At 36.4% G+C, this 18,235-nt stretch overlaps 1 protein-coding gene across 10 annotated transcripts in view; it reads right to left on the reverse strand.

Moving 5' to 3' along the window:
- Positions 1-340: 340 nt before the first annotated feature.
- Positions 341-18,235, reverse strand: part of AGFG1 (ArfGAP with FG repeats 1) — an 81,891-nt gene continuing 63,996 nt past the window's right edge. Inside the window, exons 6-15 of one of the 10 annotated variants that reach the window (XM_075068517.1) lie at positions 14,703-14,822; positions 13,944-14,015; positions 12,603-12,812; positions 10,323-10,506; positions 9,441-9,520; positions 8,996-9,088; positions 6,330-6,377; positions 4,697-4,855; positions 2,893-2,984; positions 341-534 (exon numbers count right to left, since the gene is read on the reverse strand). In XM_075068517.1, coding sequence (XP_074924618.1) covers positions 475-534; positions 2,893-2,984; positions 4,697-4,855; positions 6,330-6,377; positions 8,996-9,088; positions 9,441-9,520; positions 10,323-10,506; positions 12,603-12,812; positions 13,944-14,015; positions 14,703-14,822 — 1,118 coding nt within the window. In that variant the 3' untranslated portion in view covers positions 341-474. The remainder of the gene's footprint in view (positions 535-2,892; positions 2,985-4,696; positions 4,856-6,329; positions 6,378-8,995; positions 9,089-9,440; positions 9,521-10,322; positions 10,507-12,602; positions 12,813-13,943; positions 14,016-14,702; positions 14,823-18,235) is intronic. The other 9 variants (XM_075068508.1, XM_075068509.1, XM_075068511.1 and 6 more) reach the window with 9 other exon arrangements.

Here is an 18,235-nt window from a genome sequence, read left to right on the forward strand (position 1 = left end):
ACTTCATGACTTCCAATAGCAATGGTTAAAATGATGGTAGGTAATTAATTCCAAGAGATACAACAGCACCTCAAAAGTGGCTGATCTAGTTCCCCAGTAACATTTTTCACATAACTAAGTGTTAAAGTTACAAATACTGATATGCACAAATAGCTATTTTCTAAGAAAAAAAATATGTACAGTACTGCAGCATAACGAATGTGGTATCTGCAATTACTTATTAGCCAATTTTAATATACATGATACTGCTGCTTTTCTCCTGCCAAGTCACAGGTTAAGGATGTTACCACAGCCCTCCGTTTTGCACATATTATCTGGTGGTTTTAATACACAACGCAGGTTGGTTTGTTTGTTTTTTATTAAAGACTTCTCTTGTGTTTAAAGCTAAGATCAGTGAAACAAGACAACAGTGCAAGAGGCGCAGAGATGTTATGTGACCAAATAAGAGTTCTTTTGGGTAAAGTGTCTATAAGGCTATAAGAAAGGATTGGTTGCTGAGCTTCCTGTTGGAAACTGTCCTGTTGGTGCACCAGCCTGAAAAACAGAGAAAGGCAATAAATAAAATCAGATGTACGAACTGTTTTTGCACACGGCAAACCCTAAAACAAGTACTGTATCTGGATTGGATAAAAAATAAACAAAAGCCTGTTACCACCTTGGTAAGGAAGATTTCCTTTTTGTGTTACAGCTTAATACTAGGGATGTCAAGAGATTAAAAAAAATTAATTGTGATTAATCACACTGTTAAACAATAATAGAATACCATTATTTAAATATTTGTGCATGTTCTCTACATTTTCAAATATATTGATTACAGTTTGTATTCTCTGTAGTAATTGAACAGTGCTCACTTTATTACAAATATTTGCACTGTAAAAAATAGTATTTTTCAATTCACCTAATACAAGCACTGTAGTGCAATCTCTTTATAATGAAAGTTGAACTTACAAATGTAGAGTTATGTACAAAAGATAACTGCACTCAAAAAACAAAACAATATAAAACTTTAGAACCTACACGTCCACTCAGTCCTACTTCAGCCAATTGCTCAGACAAACAAGTTTGGTTACAATTTGCAGGAGGCAATGCTGCCCACGCCTTGTTTACAATGTTACCTGAAAATGAGAACAGGCATTCACATGGCACTGTTGTAGCTGGCATCACAAGATATTCATGTGCCAGACGCACTGAAGAGTCATACGTCCCTTCATGCTTCAACCACCATTCCAGAATACATGCTTCTATGCTGATGAGGAGTTCTGCTTGTTAACTATCCAAAGCAGAGCAGACCAACACATGTTCATTTTCATCATCTGAGTCAGATGCCACCAGAAGGTTGATTTTCTTCTTTGCTGGTTTGGGTTCTGTAGTTTCCACATTGGACTGTTGATCTTTTAAGGACTTCTGAAAACATTCTCCACACCTCGTCAATCTCAGATTTTGGAAGGGACTTCAGATTCTTAAACCTCAGGTCAGGTTGAGTGCTGTAGCTATTTTTAGAAATCTCACATTGGTTTCTTCTTTGCGTTTAGTCAAATCTGCTGTGAAAGCGTTCTTAAAACGAACATGTGCTGGTCATCATCCGAGACTACTATAACATGAAATATATGGCAAAATGTGGGTAAAACAGAACAGGAGACATACAATTCTCCCCCAAGGAGTTCAGTCACAAATTTAATTAACAAGATTCAGCAGCATGTCCTCTGGAATGGTGGCCAAAGCATGAAGGGGCATATGAATGTTTAGCATATCTGGCACGTAAATACCTTGCAATGCTGGCTAAAAAAGTGCCATGTGAATGCCTCTCTCACTTTCAGGTAACACTGTAAATAAGACGCAAATCAGCTTTATCTCCTGTAAAATGTCAACAAACTTGTTTGTCTTACCAATTGGCTGAAGAAGTAGGACTCAGTAGACTTGTAGGCTCTAAAGTTTTACATTCTTTTGTTTTGGAGTGCAGTTATGTAACCAAAAAAAAAAATCAAAAAAATCTACATTTGTAAGTTACACTTTCATGATAAAGAGATGAGGTGAATTGAAAAATACCGTTTCTTTTATCATTTTTACAGTGCAAGTATTATTCAAAATAAATATGAAGTGAGCACTGTACACTTTGTATTCTGTGTTGTAACTGAAATAAATATATTTGAAAATATAGAAAAACATCCAAAAATATTTATTAAATTTCAATTGGTATTGTATTGTTTAACAGTGCAATTCATTGCGATTAATTTTTTTTAATTGTAAATTTTTTCTGAGTTACTCACATGAGTTAACTGCAATTAATCAACAGCCCTACTTAATACTTTATGTATTGTTGTGCTTTTTGGTGATTTATTCTAAAATACAGTAACTCCTCACTTAACGTCCTCCTGGTTAATGTTGTCTTCTAGTTATGTTGCTGATCAATTAGAGAACATGCTCATTTAAAGTTGTGCGATGCTCCCTTTGCCATGCTGTGACTCCTCCCTCCATTCCTGCTGCCTTCGCAGAGTAGGAGGCTATATTAACAACGTGTTAACCCTTGACGGCTCAGTTGAGTGCTAGTTCATCATTTAGCAGTAAGGCACTCCCTGAAAAATAGCCCACCCTCTTCCACCCTCTGAATCCACCACCTCAACCAAGCTTCACGATCACTGCCATTTCGCTTAAAGTAGCATTTTTCAGGAACATAACTACAACATTAAGTGAGATGTTACTGTACATCCCAATAAGATCATTGTACATAAATACCTCTGTCTGGTTTTGAACAATGTCATGTCATCTGAATATTGAATTGCATCTAAGAGAATACATGCTGCCCTCCCTAAGTTAAAACAAAATCAAGCTGCATGCGTCTCTCTTTTTGGAGCTGTAAAAATTTACCATTATTGCGTAATAATTCTCACTTACCATAAAAGGATTACTAGATACTCCAACAGCAGCAACTTGTCCAAAGGGGGTTACTACAGGCTTTGTCTGTCCAAATGCAGCAAAACCTGCACCTTGTCAAGATAAAAGATGTTAGAAGTAGCTTCATATTGGTGTCCAAGCCTTTAAAGGCAGAAGACTATTCCCTACAAGCCTATTCCAACCATAATGACGCAGGTTAAACCTTTTAGTGCATTGGTAATTTATCCATCAAGGCAGGAGGACTGGGTCAAATCTGGTCCATAATTTAGCCTCTCTAAACATACATTTATGCAAAACATGAAAGAAAATTCATATATTTTTTAAATTTGTTTTGAATTCCTATGGAAACATGTTTTTAGAAGAATTCCCGTGACTGTTTCTAAGCCAAAACGCTCCAATGTTGTTCTAGTCCATGACACTCTAGTAAGTTTCTAATCAATTTAATGTAATCAGAGTGAATATAGAAGTGAAACAATCATCATCATCATCATCTAAGGTAAGTAAAATACCATACACACTAACAATACAAGTTCAAATTAAATTTTTCAGCTGTAAAAATTACTTAGAGCTATTGAGATTCAAAAAATTAAAGATTTGTAAACCCTTAACACACAAAACACAACAAAATATGCTTAAAAGAAATCATAGCTGGTTTCATAACTCATGTTAGTCCACTTGTAACAAACCTAATTCAAAAAAAAAAAGTCTTGAAATCACTGGATTTTAACTCAAATTCTCAAGCAGCAATTTTCTTATTTTGCCTATCTGTAAATTTCTATTGTTGATTGAAATCTCTGTTCAGTTTGTGTACACACAGTGAAATCAATGTTTATCAACATTTACCAATAAAACCCTAATCCTTCCAAGCCTAGCTATAAGCCAGGCCCATTAATGGTTTTCCAGGAAGAAATCAGGCCAAATCATTGTGATCTTCTACTACATATTTGTACAAGCACAGTAAATTACAGCATCTTTTTAAGTGTTCAGAATCCAAATACTCTGCCTCCCTAAAGCTAATAAATATTATTGAACCAATAATACCAGAGATACAGCTTTATAATATTAGTTACAGTTACAAGTGCATTAATCAGTGTTAATATAAAATGTTCAAGAATAGGAAAAATACCAAAGTGGCTACTTTTGTGTTACTGAAAAAAGGAAGCAAGAGTTGGGTGGTTATTTCTAAAGGTTCTAAAGTCATTCCTTCCTGACTATATTCCAGTGCAGAGTTTTCTTTTTGGACCTTTTCCTGCATGTAAAAATTCATAAAAAAAATAATGTAGGCTATTTTCTTTGATTCTCTCTAGCCTGCTCCCCTTTTTAAAGGTTTGAGGACATTGTTATAATAGGTTCCAGACACATACATGAGTGAGAAACACAGTCTCCTTCCCTGCACAAAAAAGTGTCAGTAAAAAATGCAACTAAAAAGTCTCACTATCATTTTGTTTCAAAGATAATGATCATAGTTACAGCAATAAAATTGGAGACATTTGATAAAGATTATACCATGTCATACAAGACCATGCAGAAACCAAGTTCTTCAATCATGCCATTATATACAGTTGCAAGATCATCCCAAAAGATCCAAGATAATTTCTAATGTACATTTTCCTTAAGTATCATATTGGATTGCTAAAAGGTAGTTAGGAGTATTTCATAGTGAGTTTTTTTTGCTAGTAGCAACGTACCACAACTGACACAAAAATTAAGATATATTCCTGTCATGCCTGCCCCTTACATACAAGAAATTTCATTTATATAGTCCCACTTCGTTAATCAAGATTTTTGGTATGTATGAACTTACCATTTGGTTGCTGAGCAAAAGCAGTCTGTTGTGGGAAAGCTCCCTGGGTTGGAAAGGCAGGTTGCTGGAAATTGCCACTGAAGCTAGTAGGAAGACTGTAGGATGCAGGAGTTCCAAATCCTGCAGGCATGCTCATGGATGCTGTGCCAAATGTCGCCGCTGGCAAGGGAAGTAACATTCAATTACTTCTAATTTACAAGTATTTTCTTATACAAAATTTACTACAATGCCACTCTAAGAAGAATCTTACTAGCTTCCTAATACCCACCCAAGTGCCAGTGGGTGGGTTAGTCTCAGCTTCCACTAACACTAAATTAATTTGCTCACTAGAAGTTAAGTAAAATACATGCAAGATAAAAAAAATTAAAACTAAATTGCAAGAAGAACACTGTCAAGTTGGCTAGGTCCAACTTTCTGATTATATTAGTATCTGTAAAGTCCATGGAATTCTTTTCCATGTTTTACTTCTGCTCAAGTGCTTCCAAAAGTTATTTCTGGTAGAGTTAATGTGGAGGCCAGTACTTACAGGCAACACCAAAAAAAACAGTATGTATGTTTAACGGAAGAAAAAGTTAGGTCTGAAAAAATTTCAGTTTATAATTTCCAAGGTGAAACTATAAACAATGAGAAAGCTGTAAAATCAATCTTCAGTGTTCTTTTAAAATAACTTCCTACCATGCACAGACTCGTATACAAAATTTCTTAGTTTAAGATTGAGGTAATGCTTAAAAAAAAACAAACCACTCATCTGCCTCACTGTTACTGAACATTCCAGGTAGAACAAACCTGCAGTATTTATGCACCCCAGGCATGTCTTCAGAGAAATGTTGATTAAGAGCAGCACAGTATGACTAGCAACAGAACCATTATTAAATCCTTCAGTGTTTACTGTGATTAATATTAAACAGCACACAAAGCTTTTTGGTATGAACATAAATGTTAGGCATTTCTATAGCATTTTTGCTCTAATTCAGCAATAAAAGTGTAACCATTCTTTTAAAGTGTTAAAAATTTTAATTTGACTTTCTTTGGTATAAAATTTGCATAAATGTAATTCCAAATCAACACATCTGATTAACTGAAAGGTAAACTATTGTCAGGAAAGGAATGGTGAGAGAGAGTGTATATATTTAAATAAACTATTAAAACAGAATAAGACAAGTATGGGATATAAAGTAAACAGATAATCAACACAGTACATACAAAGAATGCATTCACATTACTTTCACATGTACCATCAACAGAAGAGGCTATTTAATAATGAACAACTTGACAAAACAGCATACCCAAACACACTGACAAATTGTGCAATGGTTTGGGATATCCAAAAGGTGTCAAACTTACTACAAGCAAGCATCAAAGAATTTACTCAAATAAGTTGTAAGCGTCCACTAACGTGACCATGGAGGTAAGCAATAATTACTTAATTGTTTGATGCAAATAAAAAATTATACTAAGACAAAAGACAAATTTTTTTTCCCAGTGCCACACATCCATGCTCACTCCATTTTAAAAGATGGAAAACAGCCTACTCAAAATTTACATGCAGAGAACCAGGAAGCTGGCAATAAGCTTTCACAAGCAAGTAAACAATTAGCCACACGGACCTCAGATATCAAATGTGGCCACCTACCAAAATGAGCCTGAGGAAATATGTGAGAGTGCATTGCTCCCGAGAGGCCTTATGGAAAGCCACAAAAAGACCAACGTCAAATGATTTATATATTTCTGAACAGTCATTTTTATACAACTATTTTACATGACAAAAAGTGCAGTGATTAAAAGAGCTTTTTCTAAAACCTGTACAAATTTTCTAACAACTAAACTTTGGATTTATCAAGTGTACTGCAGACCAATTGGTAAATTATAGGTGTTACCTGAAATAACATGCTAAAGTCAAAGGCTTTTTTCTAAAACACACTATAAAGTTTATACCAAACCCATTTATACTGCACGCAAGATGCAAATATAGCATAAGGCCAAATTATAAGCAATCTTATTACACTTATCAAGGTTGCAGAAAGGAACTTATGAGACAAGAAATATTAATTACAATACCCTATCAAATATTTAACTGAAGTACAGTAAAACTTGTTGATGCCCAAACACTTTTTCAAAGGCCAGCATGTTTTCGGAAGTAAGGGAACACAGAAGTGGTTGAATAGAATTTGTTTTAAAGGGATAATCTAAAAAACCCAACCTTCACACGTGGGGCTTGTCTACACGGCCCTGCAGTTCAGCCTAAGGGGGGAGCAAATAGTGCACAAAGCGCTGAACTGTAACTCAATATGTGGATGTGAACTGAAAAGTTACTACTTCACATAATATAATCCTCTTCAAACAAGATTATATTAAATGTAAACTAAGAGCCTTCTAGTTCACATCTGCAGCATCCATACAGGGGATGCGCAACTCACATCCACATAGTTCAAGCTGCAGGCAGTGCAGGCATATCCTAGGTCACTATCTGGCTGAGACCTTCTGAAGGTAATGCCAACAGCCTCTTTAAAACTATAATTTTTTAAGGATACAAAAGAATGGACAGAAGTTTTTAAAGATAGTCCAAAATGGTACAGATGGTAATACTGGGATGGCATTAACTAAAAGAGCAAATTTTGGTTGCATACCGAAGGTTTTAATCAAACAGCAGAGAGTCTATTAAATGGCAGAATAGCCACCGTTGCCACATGGGGCCAATCCTAAAATTCAGCATTGCAGATAAAGAATTAAGCACAGAATAAAATATTATACTAGCAGCAGAGTCTAAACCAGGAGCATTGTATTGTAAGAAACAACACTAAGCTGATTTTTCAATTTATAAATTAAACTATTTTACATATGGAGTCATGGCCCCATGGATCCTGCAGAATTCACTTCCAGTTTCAGAACTGTGCTCCACTAATTCAAGCTATCACTTAAAAAGATTTCTCAACCTAATGGCAGGGAAGGAAAAACCTGAAAATGTGAATGGATGTGGGGTTTGTCTTTGAGGGTGCAAAGAATGACAAAAGCTAGAATTGCTCCATTTATTTAAATGGGCTATAAATTCTGACAGCGATAGTGCAAATGTCATAGTAAATTCTTTCAAATATTTAAATACCCAACAAGTGTTCGTATCTCAATCCCACTCTGCCTTCCACAGTGGATAGTTTAGTATAAAAACTAACATCATAGGGCCTACTGTACTGATGGCATTATTAATTTTTAATATTTTTATTCTAAATGAAACTGCTGCAGAATTTCCAAGTGCAACAGAATTTATATTCTGCAGCTAAGCTGGAGCTAAGGGGCCCTACAGATACCATCTTTCATTGCTGAGTACCCGAAAGTGCTTTTCAAATTCTATAAATTGTTACAGCCAACACTAACACAATCACACCTAGCAAGTAACAGCAACAACTAGTACACAGCAGATTAAAAACAATACAACAGGTCAATGCTGTAGCCAATTAAAATAGGAGGGAGAATTTAGAGACAGAATATAATTACTAGAGCCGATTGGAAAAATTTCGAATGGAACATTCTTACACCCGAAAATGGCAAGTCACTGAAACTGAAATGATCCATGAGACCATGACAATAGAGATGGAAGCCAGCCATTTTAAAAAAAACCTATGTAGCCTGGTTTCCTGCCAGTCACCTACCAGGCTCCTTTGCAGTCCTGGTTCCTGGCTCCTTAGCAGCCTGTCTGACGGGGAGCCAGGAGCCAAGTTCACAGCTCTTGGAAGCTCTGGTTTCAATGGCTTCCAGAGTCTGCAGCACTGGGACAGCCCCCCAGTTATCTGCCCCACAGCTGAGACTCCCAGAACTTCCAGGCTCCTCACTAGGCAGGCTGCCTGAAGACTTGGGGAATGTTTTGAAAAGGTAAAAATGAAATGCCATCTCAACTTAAACAACGGTCACAATTTGGCTATATGTCTTATTTAAATAGTGCTCTTTTACTTAAAAACAGAGTGCAGAATTTTACATTAACTTGTGCATGACCTATTTTCAGTCACTTGCTAAAAAATAAAGTTATGAAACTACAAATACACCTCTACCCCAATATAAACGCAACCCGATATAACACAAATTCAGATATAACATGGTAAAGCAGCGCTCCGGGGAGGCAGGGCTGCGCACTCCAGTGGATCAAAGCAAGTTCGATATAATGTGGTTTCACCTATAACACAGTAAGATTTTTTAGCTCCCAAGGACAGCATTATACCGGGATAGAAATGTATAATGAAGTTTTGAAACTAAAAATGTATGCTCTTGCACACCATATAGAACTGTACAGTGCAATTTTATTTTTCTAACCTGTTGCTCCTCTACTATTGGTCTGGAACGGGTTTGTTGAAGGTGCCACTGGAGCGACAGGGGCAGCCACAAATGGATTTGTGGAAGGTGTTGCTGAAAGATTAAGAACAATTAATTAAAAAAAATCTTTATGCAGTGCTGATTTACATTTGTTCTACACATCCTTCACAAAGTCAAATACAGTCAAATAACTTTACATAAGAGGTTTTTCCATACATTTTCTGTGTTGGATACTACATGAGATATATATTAAAAAAAAAAAAACACAAAACACCACTGATATCTTAGACTACTTACATCATATTGCCTGCACTGGAAACAGTGTAGGTCATCATTTCTAATGACAGTGAAGTCATTAGTACTACTATACAATGGGACACTGAATTAAAATTTACTAATATGTTTGCTTACAGTCTGCATAAACATTAGGAATATTTTAATATACCTCCAAATGAAGCAGGCACACTCGAAGACGCAGGCTGTGTCTGTGCAGTAGCAGCCACTGGTACTGTTCCAAAAGCATTGCTGTAAATAATTCACATTCAGTGAAGTCAGTGTTGCTCCTTCAACAAATAGCATCCATGATTAATTTTGGCAGATAAAAGCAAAGTAGAAAAGGGATATTTATGCACAGTTCTGAAAATGCTATATAATCCATTAGCCAGGAACTGAATTCTTGATACCAAGGTCAAAGGCTAAATACATTAGTGCTGAGCAATGGCAAATCCTGTCCGCCAGTGGCAAAGTGTAAAAGTATGGACAATGCGGAGAAAAACAAAGAAATAGGCATAGCCTGCCAAGCAAAAGCTTTAGGAAAATTTGCATTTCCAAGCAAAAGTTACTACAGGTGCTTGTTTTTAATTACTTTAAAAAAAAAAAAAAAAAGGACATACATTGCAAATGTGTCACTTTTCAAAACCAATCACGAGGCTATACGCTTAAATATGCATGTAATCCATATGGAGGATTGTTATCCTCCAACAGAATTTCGTGTGTGTTGTCTAGGAAGGTGTAAAAGTGTTTCACTGATAAACACTTGCTTCAGTTTCATTTTACAACCTCTAGCGGGCAGTACAACCACAACTACCGTTAAGAAAAGATGCAGTTTTCATAAGGACACTGAAGTCAACACCCAACTAACTCCTTTCCAGAATTATTTCCCTACAAATTTTTAAATCGTGACCTAAACAAACAAACAAACAAAGAATAGTTGAATACAAGCAGGTTTTTTTAAAAGCTTTATCAACACTATCATAGGGCTATTTTTCTGCCTATAAATACAGTTGCTTTAGAGCTTATTACTTTAACTTCTAACAAGAAAAAGTACCTGCTAACATTACTGGTGGAAGTATATGCATTACTAGAGGTTGCTGTGGAGCTGAACACACTGTCTAATTCTGCTAGAGCTGCATACTTGTCTGAAGATGCACTTGGCTGACTTGGGGCTGACACAGCAGGACCTGATGGTGCTGTAACTACAGTGCCGAAGCCACTTCCTTGCTCACTACCACCTAGAAAAGAAGATACCATATTGAAATTTAAAATGACACTTCTAAAACCATGTTTTCCCTATAAGCTTCTCCATACTAACAGAAAATGTTAATTAACTGTTCTCCCATCATTTCAGATTAAAATTAAACAATAAGACTTAATGCTGCCCTAATACAGGGCTAAAACTATGGCTCCCAATCTCTATCTTCATAAGCACACAGTACCATGCTTCAATGAGTCTATAGCTCCAAAACCAGCTTCCTAGTTTCCACAGATCGCATTATTAAGCGAAGTACACTGCTCTCTCTTATGCTCCAGTTAGAAAGATGCATTTGTTTTAAACCTTGTTGTGCGTGACTCATCCTTAGAGTACAGCTTTGAAATTTAGATGGAGACTGAAATTTTTGTACATTTAGAAAGCAATGAGGCATAAGAAATCTAACAATTAAGTTACAAAATGATGGACTCTTAACTATTACCTCAAAGTATAATCCTGCAGAAACTCACACTTCCAGGTTCTTGTGACTCCTAACCATGTGCTGGGGAGTATTCCCAAACCTCATGTATGGTACTTCCCACTAAAGACTGAATTCATGAGTCATGCACTGTCAGAAAAGCCACGTCATATCCTCCAAATGGTGGCTAATTTTCATTTATGCTTTAAGAGGGTAACTACACTCCAAATCCTGAAAAGATGCTAAATAAATAATACAGATCCAGTGTATCAAATTCAGGAGAACAAAAGGATAGGTAACAGTATAGAATTGTCTTGTTTCCAAGGATACCTGTTCTCAGCAGATCTCCACCGAGAGAAAAACTCCAGAGATTATTTTACAAGCACCAGTATATGGCATTTTGTAATCAAAAAGTCTAAACATTCAACAAAAACTGGAAGTGTGCAACAGTGTAGAGGTGCACTGAGTAACACCACCTACTTTTTGGAATATGGAAGAATATAAACAAAAAAAAGTTGACAAAGGAGAGTAATTTAAGGATTTTTTGTAGGTAAAATGTAAGAACAAGAGTCGTATGTCACCTCATGATACCCGTAAGTTTCACTGAGCTAACGTAGTCTGTCTAGGAAATATGCACCAAAGCATGCAGGAGCAATCAAAAAAAATTGGACAACTTGTGATTAAAATTATGGTATTTTTGAACATCTGGGTATCTTATCCCTCCATAAACATTGCCAGATCAATGGAGATACAAACAACACTGACGACTCTTGATTGTGCACCTCATAGTCCTGTTGTATATTTGTGCTGAACACACATACAACAGCAATGTTTGTTAGAATAGATGCAAGCTTCAGCTTTAAACAAAACTTCACTGCAGACTTAGTTATGGAGTAGCCAGTGTCTATTCCACAATTACAATAATGGCTCATCCTAAGAGTCAGTCACCCACTGCCCTCCTCAAGACCATACAACTTTAAGGGAAAAAATATTAACAAAGCCATATACTGTATCAGTTTTGCTTAGGAGCTGATATACATAACGTATTTAACATTGTAGCATGCTGGACTGAATCCAACATGAATTTCATTGGAGTTTAAGTTACCATCCTTATTCAATATATGGTTAACTTAGTGTGCATACAAACCTAACCCGTTAAACATTAGCAGTTTTAATCTCCTTTAAGAAAGCAAGACTAACCAAGCTTTACGTTAGATGAATATCTAAAGAAGCTATCGTGGTGGCTTTTGATTGTAAAGTTAAAAATTATCTTAGACTGCAACTGGTGTGATTGAATGAATAAAGTCACCCACTCCAGCAATATACAGAAACCTGAATTATGTACTACTAGAATACTATCACTAACAAACCATTTTGTTGCCAAAATGAAAAAACTTTTGAGTGATCGGCTCATACAAAAAGCATGATTTTTTGATAAGTGCTATTTTGCAAATGACTGCATAGATTAAAGCATTTGCTTTGTTACAAGAAGCAGCACAGCAACGTAGGAGTTTAAAATGTGCAAGTGTGAAGTTAATTAGAATTTTTCGAAGAGACAATTTAAAGCATGCTTAACATGGTTGGTTACCATTTTGACAGGCACAGCCATCCTCAAAGAATAAAAATGAAGGATAACAGGTCAAAGAAAAAAAACTTAATACCTTGCCCTGTGCTGAAGATATTATCTAAATTAGCAAGAGCTGCATATTTGTCTGCTGACTGGATATTCGGTTTATTCACTGCAACTTTACTGGCAGCAGTTGCCGTTGTGTTGCTCTGAGAAGCATTGAAGGCTCCAAAATCAGCACTGGAGGATTTGGGGAAGTTATCAAAGTGAGCAAAATTAGCATTCATTGATCCAGCACTTCCACCTGTAACAAAATAAGTTAAACATCGATACTTTAAAAGGTATAGGAAAGTCTCTCCAAATGTTCTTGGTGGCAATATCATCCCACCTCTTTGCAGTTACACCAGGCAGTGACATCTCTTTTGTTTTTTATCCCACCGGCTAGCTAAAACCCCTCTAACACTTAAAATTAATCTTGAATCATCAGAATGAGCACATTTATATCTGTAAACTTCTACATCTGAAGAAAACTCTGAAAGTTCAATAGCTTGCACGCATCATAATTAGCTCTCGCAAAACTGTTTCAGTGCAACATCATTAAGTGAACTCAAACACCACATATATTTAGCTAGAAAAAATTTGAGTTAAATTAGCTTTAATTTTATAAATCCAAAATACAGCTTTTCCTGCTACAAGAATTCAGCGACCTAAGTAGGAGTTGCTTTATTTTCCTCAATGGTACAATATGCTTGACTATTTCAGACATCAGTAACCAGTGCAAGCAAAAAAGATTAGCCTGAAAGTCCAGAGGTAGCACAATGGGATAGCAGGCCAAGGTTCAGAGAGACTAACTCAGTCCTTTACTCCCAGATGTCATGGCTGCACCCAGACAGACACCACAGCCTTTGAGAGGGGAGATAAAGGAAAAGAACAGAAGGGATTTGAGAGCCCTCCTTTCAAGGGAAAAAAAAAAATTTCTTCCTAGGATACACATTAAGTATACTAAAGTAAATGAATCAATCTATTAGGATTTATATAGACACTCTGCTGATCTGAAATACAGAAAACAGTTTGAAAGCTCCAGCTTTTTAATGTATGCAACATATTTTATGTTTAAATCTCTAAAAAGGTATTTGAGTTTCCAGATCATCACTGTAGACAGAGGATTCTGTTAATATGTGCAAGTCAGATTTACATTTTAGTTGAATAGAAAAAGGGGTGTGTGTGTGTGCAAGCACATGTGTGCATGCTTGTACACGTGGTTGAGTACTCAGCCCATATTAACTATTAATAAACCATTAGCAATTTGATAATTTTAAATGCAAGCACTGACATAAGCAAAGACTGGTGAAAATATATGTAAGGGTGGAACTAAAACAAAACACAATGGCATATAAAATAAAATAAACTACATTTTCTACTCAATGAAACTTACTGTGTACAGCCTGGAGAGGGAAAGCTGAAGTAAATTCACCAAAACTGCAGCTAGATGAAAGCGTTCTGAACGCTGGATAGCCAGAAATTGTGTGAGGGGGATTAAAGTTAACAAAAGAAGGAAGAAAACAATTTAAAAAAAGAAAGTTTAAATGACACCACATCCAAAAGGAAAAAAGGAAAAGAAGTCAGCCAAAGATTAGACAAACAGCAACTGCCAGCCCAAGCAAAAGTTTTAAAGTATGATCAAGTTAACAAGAAAAGCAAAATAAGAGTTTAGCAATAGACCTCACACATGAAATCTTCTGATAACTGAGTGCCTAACATGCATCTGTGTGGTAAATACATTCAATAATTGTACTACTCTGGTCTGCATTTATCCATCTTCACTGAATCGTCTCTTGGAAGATGGAAAATCACAGATGTAATCTCCTTTAGATAAATGTGATCTGATATTCAGAAGTACCAATATAGTTACATGCAGTAAGCTTACAAATATTTTATGTGTAGGGCTCATTATAAGCAACAAATGTCAAATCAGGAGACTTCCCAGAAGTGCCAGAAAACAGTAACACAAAACAAAAAACCCACACCAAATAACCAAACAAACAGAAAAAGGCATTCATTTCAGGTTTCCCCAGAGCTTCAGATTATGATGATGTTAACGAAGGCAGATGCAGGAAGCAAACTGAAGTACTTTCTCACTTGTATGTCTGGACTATTTTGTATTAAAAATTAATCAGAAATGCTAGTAGTCTACCTGTATTTTGGGGCTGAAAAGGAGACTGACTTGCTGTGGGAAAACCTCCAAAATTACTCGAACCACTAGACTGTCCAAATGCATCAAAGTTTGCAAAACCTGCATTTGCAGAGTTGTGTGCTGTAAATTGTAAAGGAACAAAAACATGTTAATGGACATGAAAAACAAAAACACATATGTATTAACTGAAGTAAGTTATGGTTATGTTGGTCTGAGTGTGATGTCCTACCTCAAGCATGATTTTTCTTTTTTTTCTTTTTTTTATAAATGAAGCATCACATTCTTATCTAAAGTATAATACGTGTCCTACGAGTTAAATTAATCTTCAAAAATTTTAAGCCTTTCATATTTGCCTTCATAGGTCTGTATCAAATTTCCCACTCGTTTTTCCATAGTTCATTTCTGTTAAAGGATGAGTGATATGCCATTACCCATAATAACTGCAAGACCTCAATAAAAGGTAAATCTGCACTGTAATCAAAACTGAAATTGCAGCAAACGGTGGCAAACTCAGGTTAACTTTAATCTAACTACCATGGAAGCGGCACAAGTTTCAGCATGGGCTAGGAATACTTGTAAGGTTTCAGATGAAGACAATACTATGCTGCTTCACTGCTATTTTTAAATACACTAGAAAAGCTAGATTACAGCTAGCATGGGCATGCCTACTCAAATGGCAATCATGCTTTTGATTGCTGTGTAGACATACGCAGTGTGAGTTTCATTTTAAACCTACAGTCCTAGCACAGAAAGCTCTCAAGACAGAACACCAAATTTGTAACTGGTAAAAAAAGAGTCAAACAAGATTTTCACCTTTCCAAACACTGTTTTCTAGTGAAATGCCAATCGGTCTGGTAGGCTATTCGACTTCTACAAGTCTGGTTTGGAAATGTGAAATATGTTCTACTTTTAAGATGTATTTTTATAGCATTTCAAAATGTCAAGCATTTATGTATGAAGTACAACATTGTTAGAGGGAATTTCATTTGTCACTACTTAGTTTGTTTTGGATACATACTGTTCAGAAGTCATTCAACCTGTCAAAGCATTCAAAGCACTATGTAATTAAAATGCAATTAAAAAAAATATCACAGAACAGAACACAAAGCCAACCTAACAATGCCTTCTTTTGCAGAACAGCATTTTTATTGATTTGGCCTTTTAAAAAGATTTTTTTGCCCCTAGATCCAGATATTGAGAATACTGGACCATTAACAAAAATTGCACACCCAAATCAACGTTAGGAATGAAAAGAACCTGCAAAGGAAGGAAATTTAGAATTGACACTCACTCTGCCCTCAACCCTTCCCTTTGTGTCATGACATTGCAGGTAACAGAGAAGATAGTGGCTGAGGAAGTCTGGTTCAATTACCAATGAAAGTCAATATAAACTGAGTGTCCAACTCATTGGCCCATTTGAAAATTCTAGCCACTATTTACATGCTACACTATGCAAGCAATAATGAATAGAGGGGAATCTTTCTATCTATTTTTAAATGACCTACTTTTTATTATTATTATTGTAAGTTGATCTAAAACCCATCAATATAATGTGATTTTCCATTGGCATAACAGAATTGGGAATGGATTCTTTGGAGGTACAGTAGTATTATCAGGCCAGTGCTTTCAATGTGCCTGGAGCAAGTTTTTACAACAAAGTTATAAATCCCAGGAAACAATAAGCTATAATAGAAATGCTGATGCCTAAAGTACAATTGTTGTGACAATTCTGGCTATGAAAAAAAGAAAGAGTTACCTTACAAAGTATAAGAATTATATAACAAACATCTATACTGCATATTTAAAAACTGAAGAGAAATTGTATGTAAATAGAAAACTGCAGTTATCAAACACTCAACATTTTTTGTTGTATGGACTTCTGTAAAGAATGTCTGTCACCCCTCCTGACAAGAATCTTGTGATGCATTCCCACATCTTCCTTGAAAGAAAAATACTGTTACTAAACTCGTTTAGTAACTCTTTTTCTTTGATATGCGTTGTTCATGTCCATTCCACTCTTGGTGTCCGTGCACGGCCGTTGGAAACTTTTTCCCCTCAGCAGTATCCGTTGAGTGGCTTGAGCATCTGTTGCTGCCACACCCCACTGCATGAAAGTATAAAAGGGAAGAACCATTGCTAGCCCCATTCAGTTCCTTCTAGCTGGAACTCCAATATAGTGGGGCAGAAGGGCGATCATGGAATGGACAAGTGCAATGTATCTCTAAGAACAACAGTTACAGAAAAAGGTTAGCAACAGTTTTTCCTTCCTTGCATGACCGCACACAAGCATTCCACTCTTGTTTTTTGCGGCCTGAGAGTCACCAAGAGGTGGAGTCGGAATCTATTTAAATAAAGATTTCAGAATTCCTCATCCAATTTTAGCCTTGTCTCTGGAGTTTTGAGCAACAGCATAAATGGGAGGCAAATGTGTGGACTGAGGAGGAAGTTGCTACTCTACAAACATCATCTACAACCAGAAACTGTGGCAAAAACACCATTGAAGCACACTGATCTTGTCAAATGAGCTGACACTGATCGGTGGGGTGACATTAGCCAGGTCATAGCACATGCATATATAAGAGTCAATCCAAGAAAAGATTCTTTGAACAGCGACTGTCCTTTTATTCTGTTTCACACCACTACAAATAGTTGGTAGGATTTATGGAAATGCTTGGTCCTATGCAAACAGAATACAAGAGCTTTTCTGATGTCCAAGATATGTAAACGCTCCTCCTTCCCTGTTTGAATGTGGCTTCTAGAAGAATGCAGGAAAACAAATGGACTGGTTGATATGGAAAAACACACCACTTTTGGAATGAACCTGGGCTGGGAATGCAAATAAACCATGTCCTTAAAGATTACTTTATAGGGAGCCCCAGACGTTAAGCCACATAGTTCTCCTACCTTTTTGGCCAAAGTGCTGGCCACTGAATATAATAATAATATATAATTATTGGAGCTATACCTATACCTTAGAACTGGAAGGGACCTCGAAAGGTCATCAAGTCCAGCCCCCTGCCTTCACTAGCAGGACCAAGTATTGATTTTTGCCCCAGATCCCTAGAGTGACCTCCTCAAGGATTGAACTCAACCCTGGGTTTAGCAGGCCAATGCTCAAACCACTGAGCTATTCATCTTCACTGGCAGAGGCAACAGAGAGCAAGTAGCCAAAGGTTCAAATGCCAGACCCAAAAGACTGGACAAACACCAAATTTAGCTCCCATGGGGAAAATACCATCTTGTACCTGAGGACACAACTTGTTAGGCCTTTCAAAAACCTTGTACAGATGTCATTAGAGAAAATAGTGATTATCTTCTTTAGGGTGGAATGCTAAAATAGCTGCCAGATGTACTCTGATTGAACTAACAGCCAAACTTTTGTGTTTCTGGTGCAATAATTAGTCCAGAATACATTGAACAAAACAGGACAGCGATACCCCACACTGGCAAGAACAAATGGAAAAATGCCTTCACTTAAGACAGCTAAGCAGCTCTTGCAGAAAACTTTCTACTAAGGACCTCCTGAACCTCTT

Source organism: Chelonoidis abingdonii, chromosome 8 (assembly GCF_003597395.2).
Source record: "Chelonoidis abingdonii isolate Lonesome George chromosome 8, CheloAbing_2.0, whole genome shotgun sequence".
NCBI lineage: Eukaryota > Metazoa > Chordata > Testudines > Testudinidae > Chelonoidis > Chelonoidis abingdonii.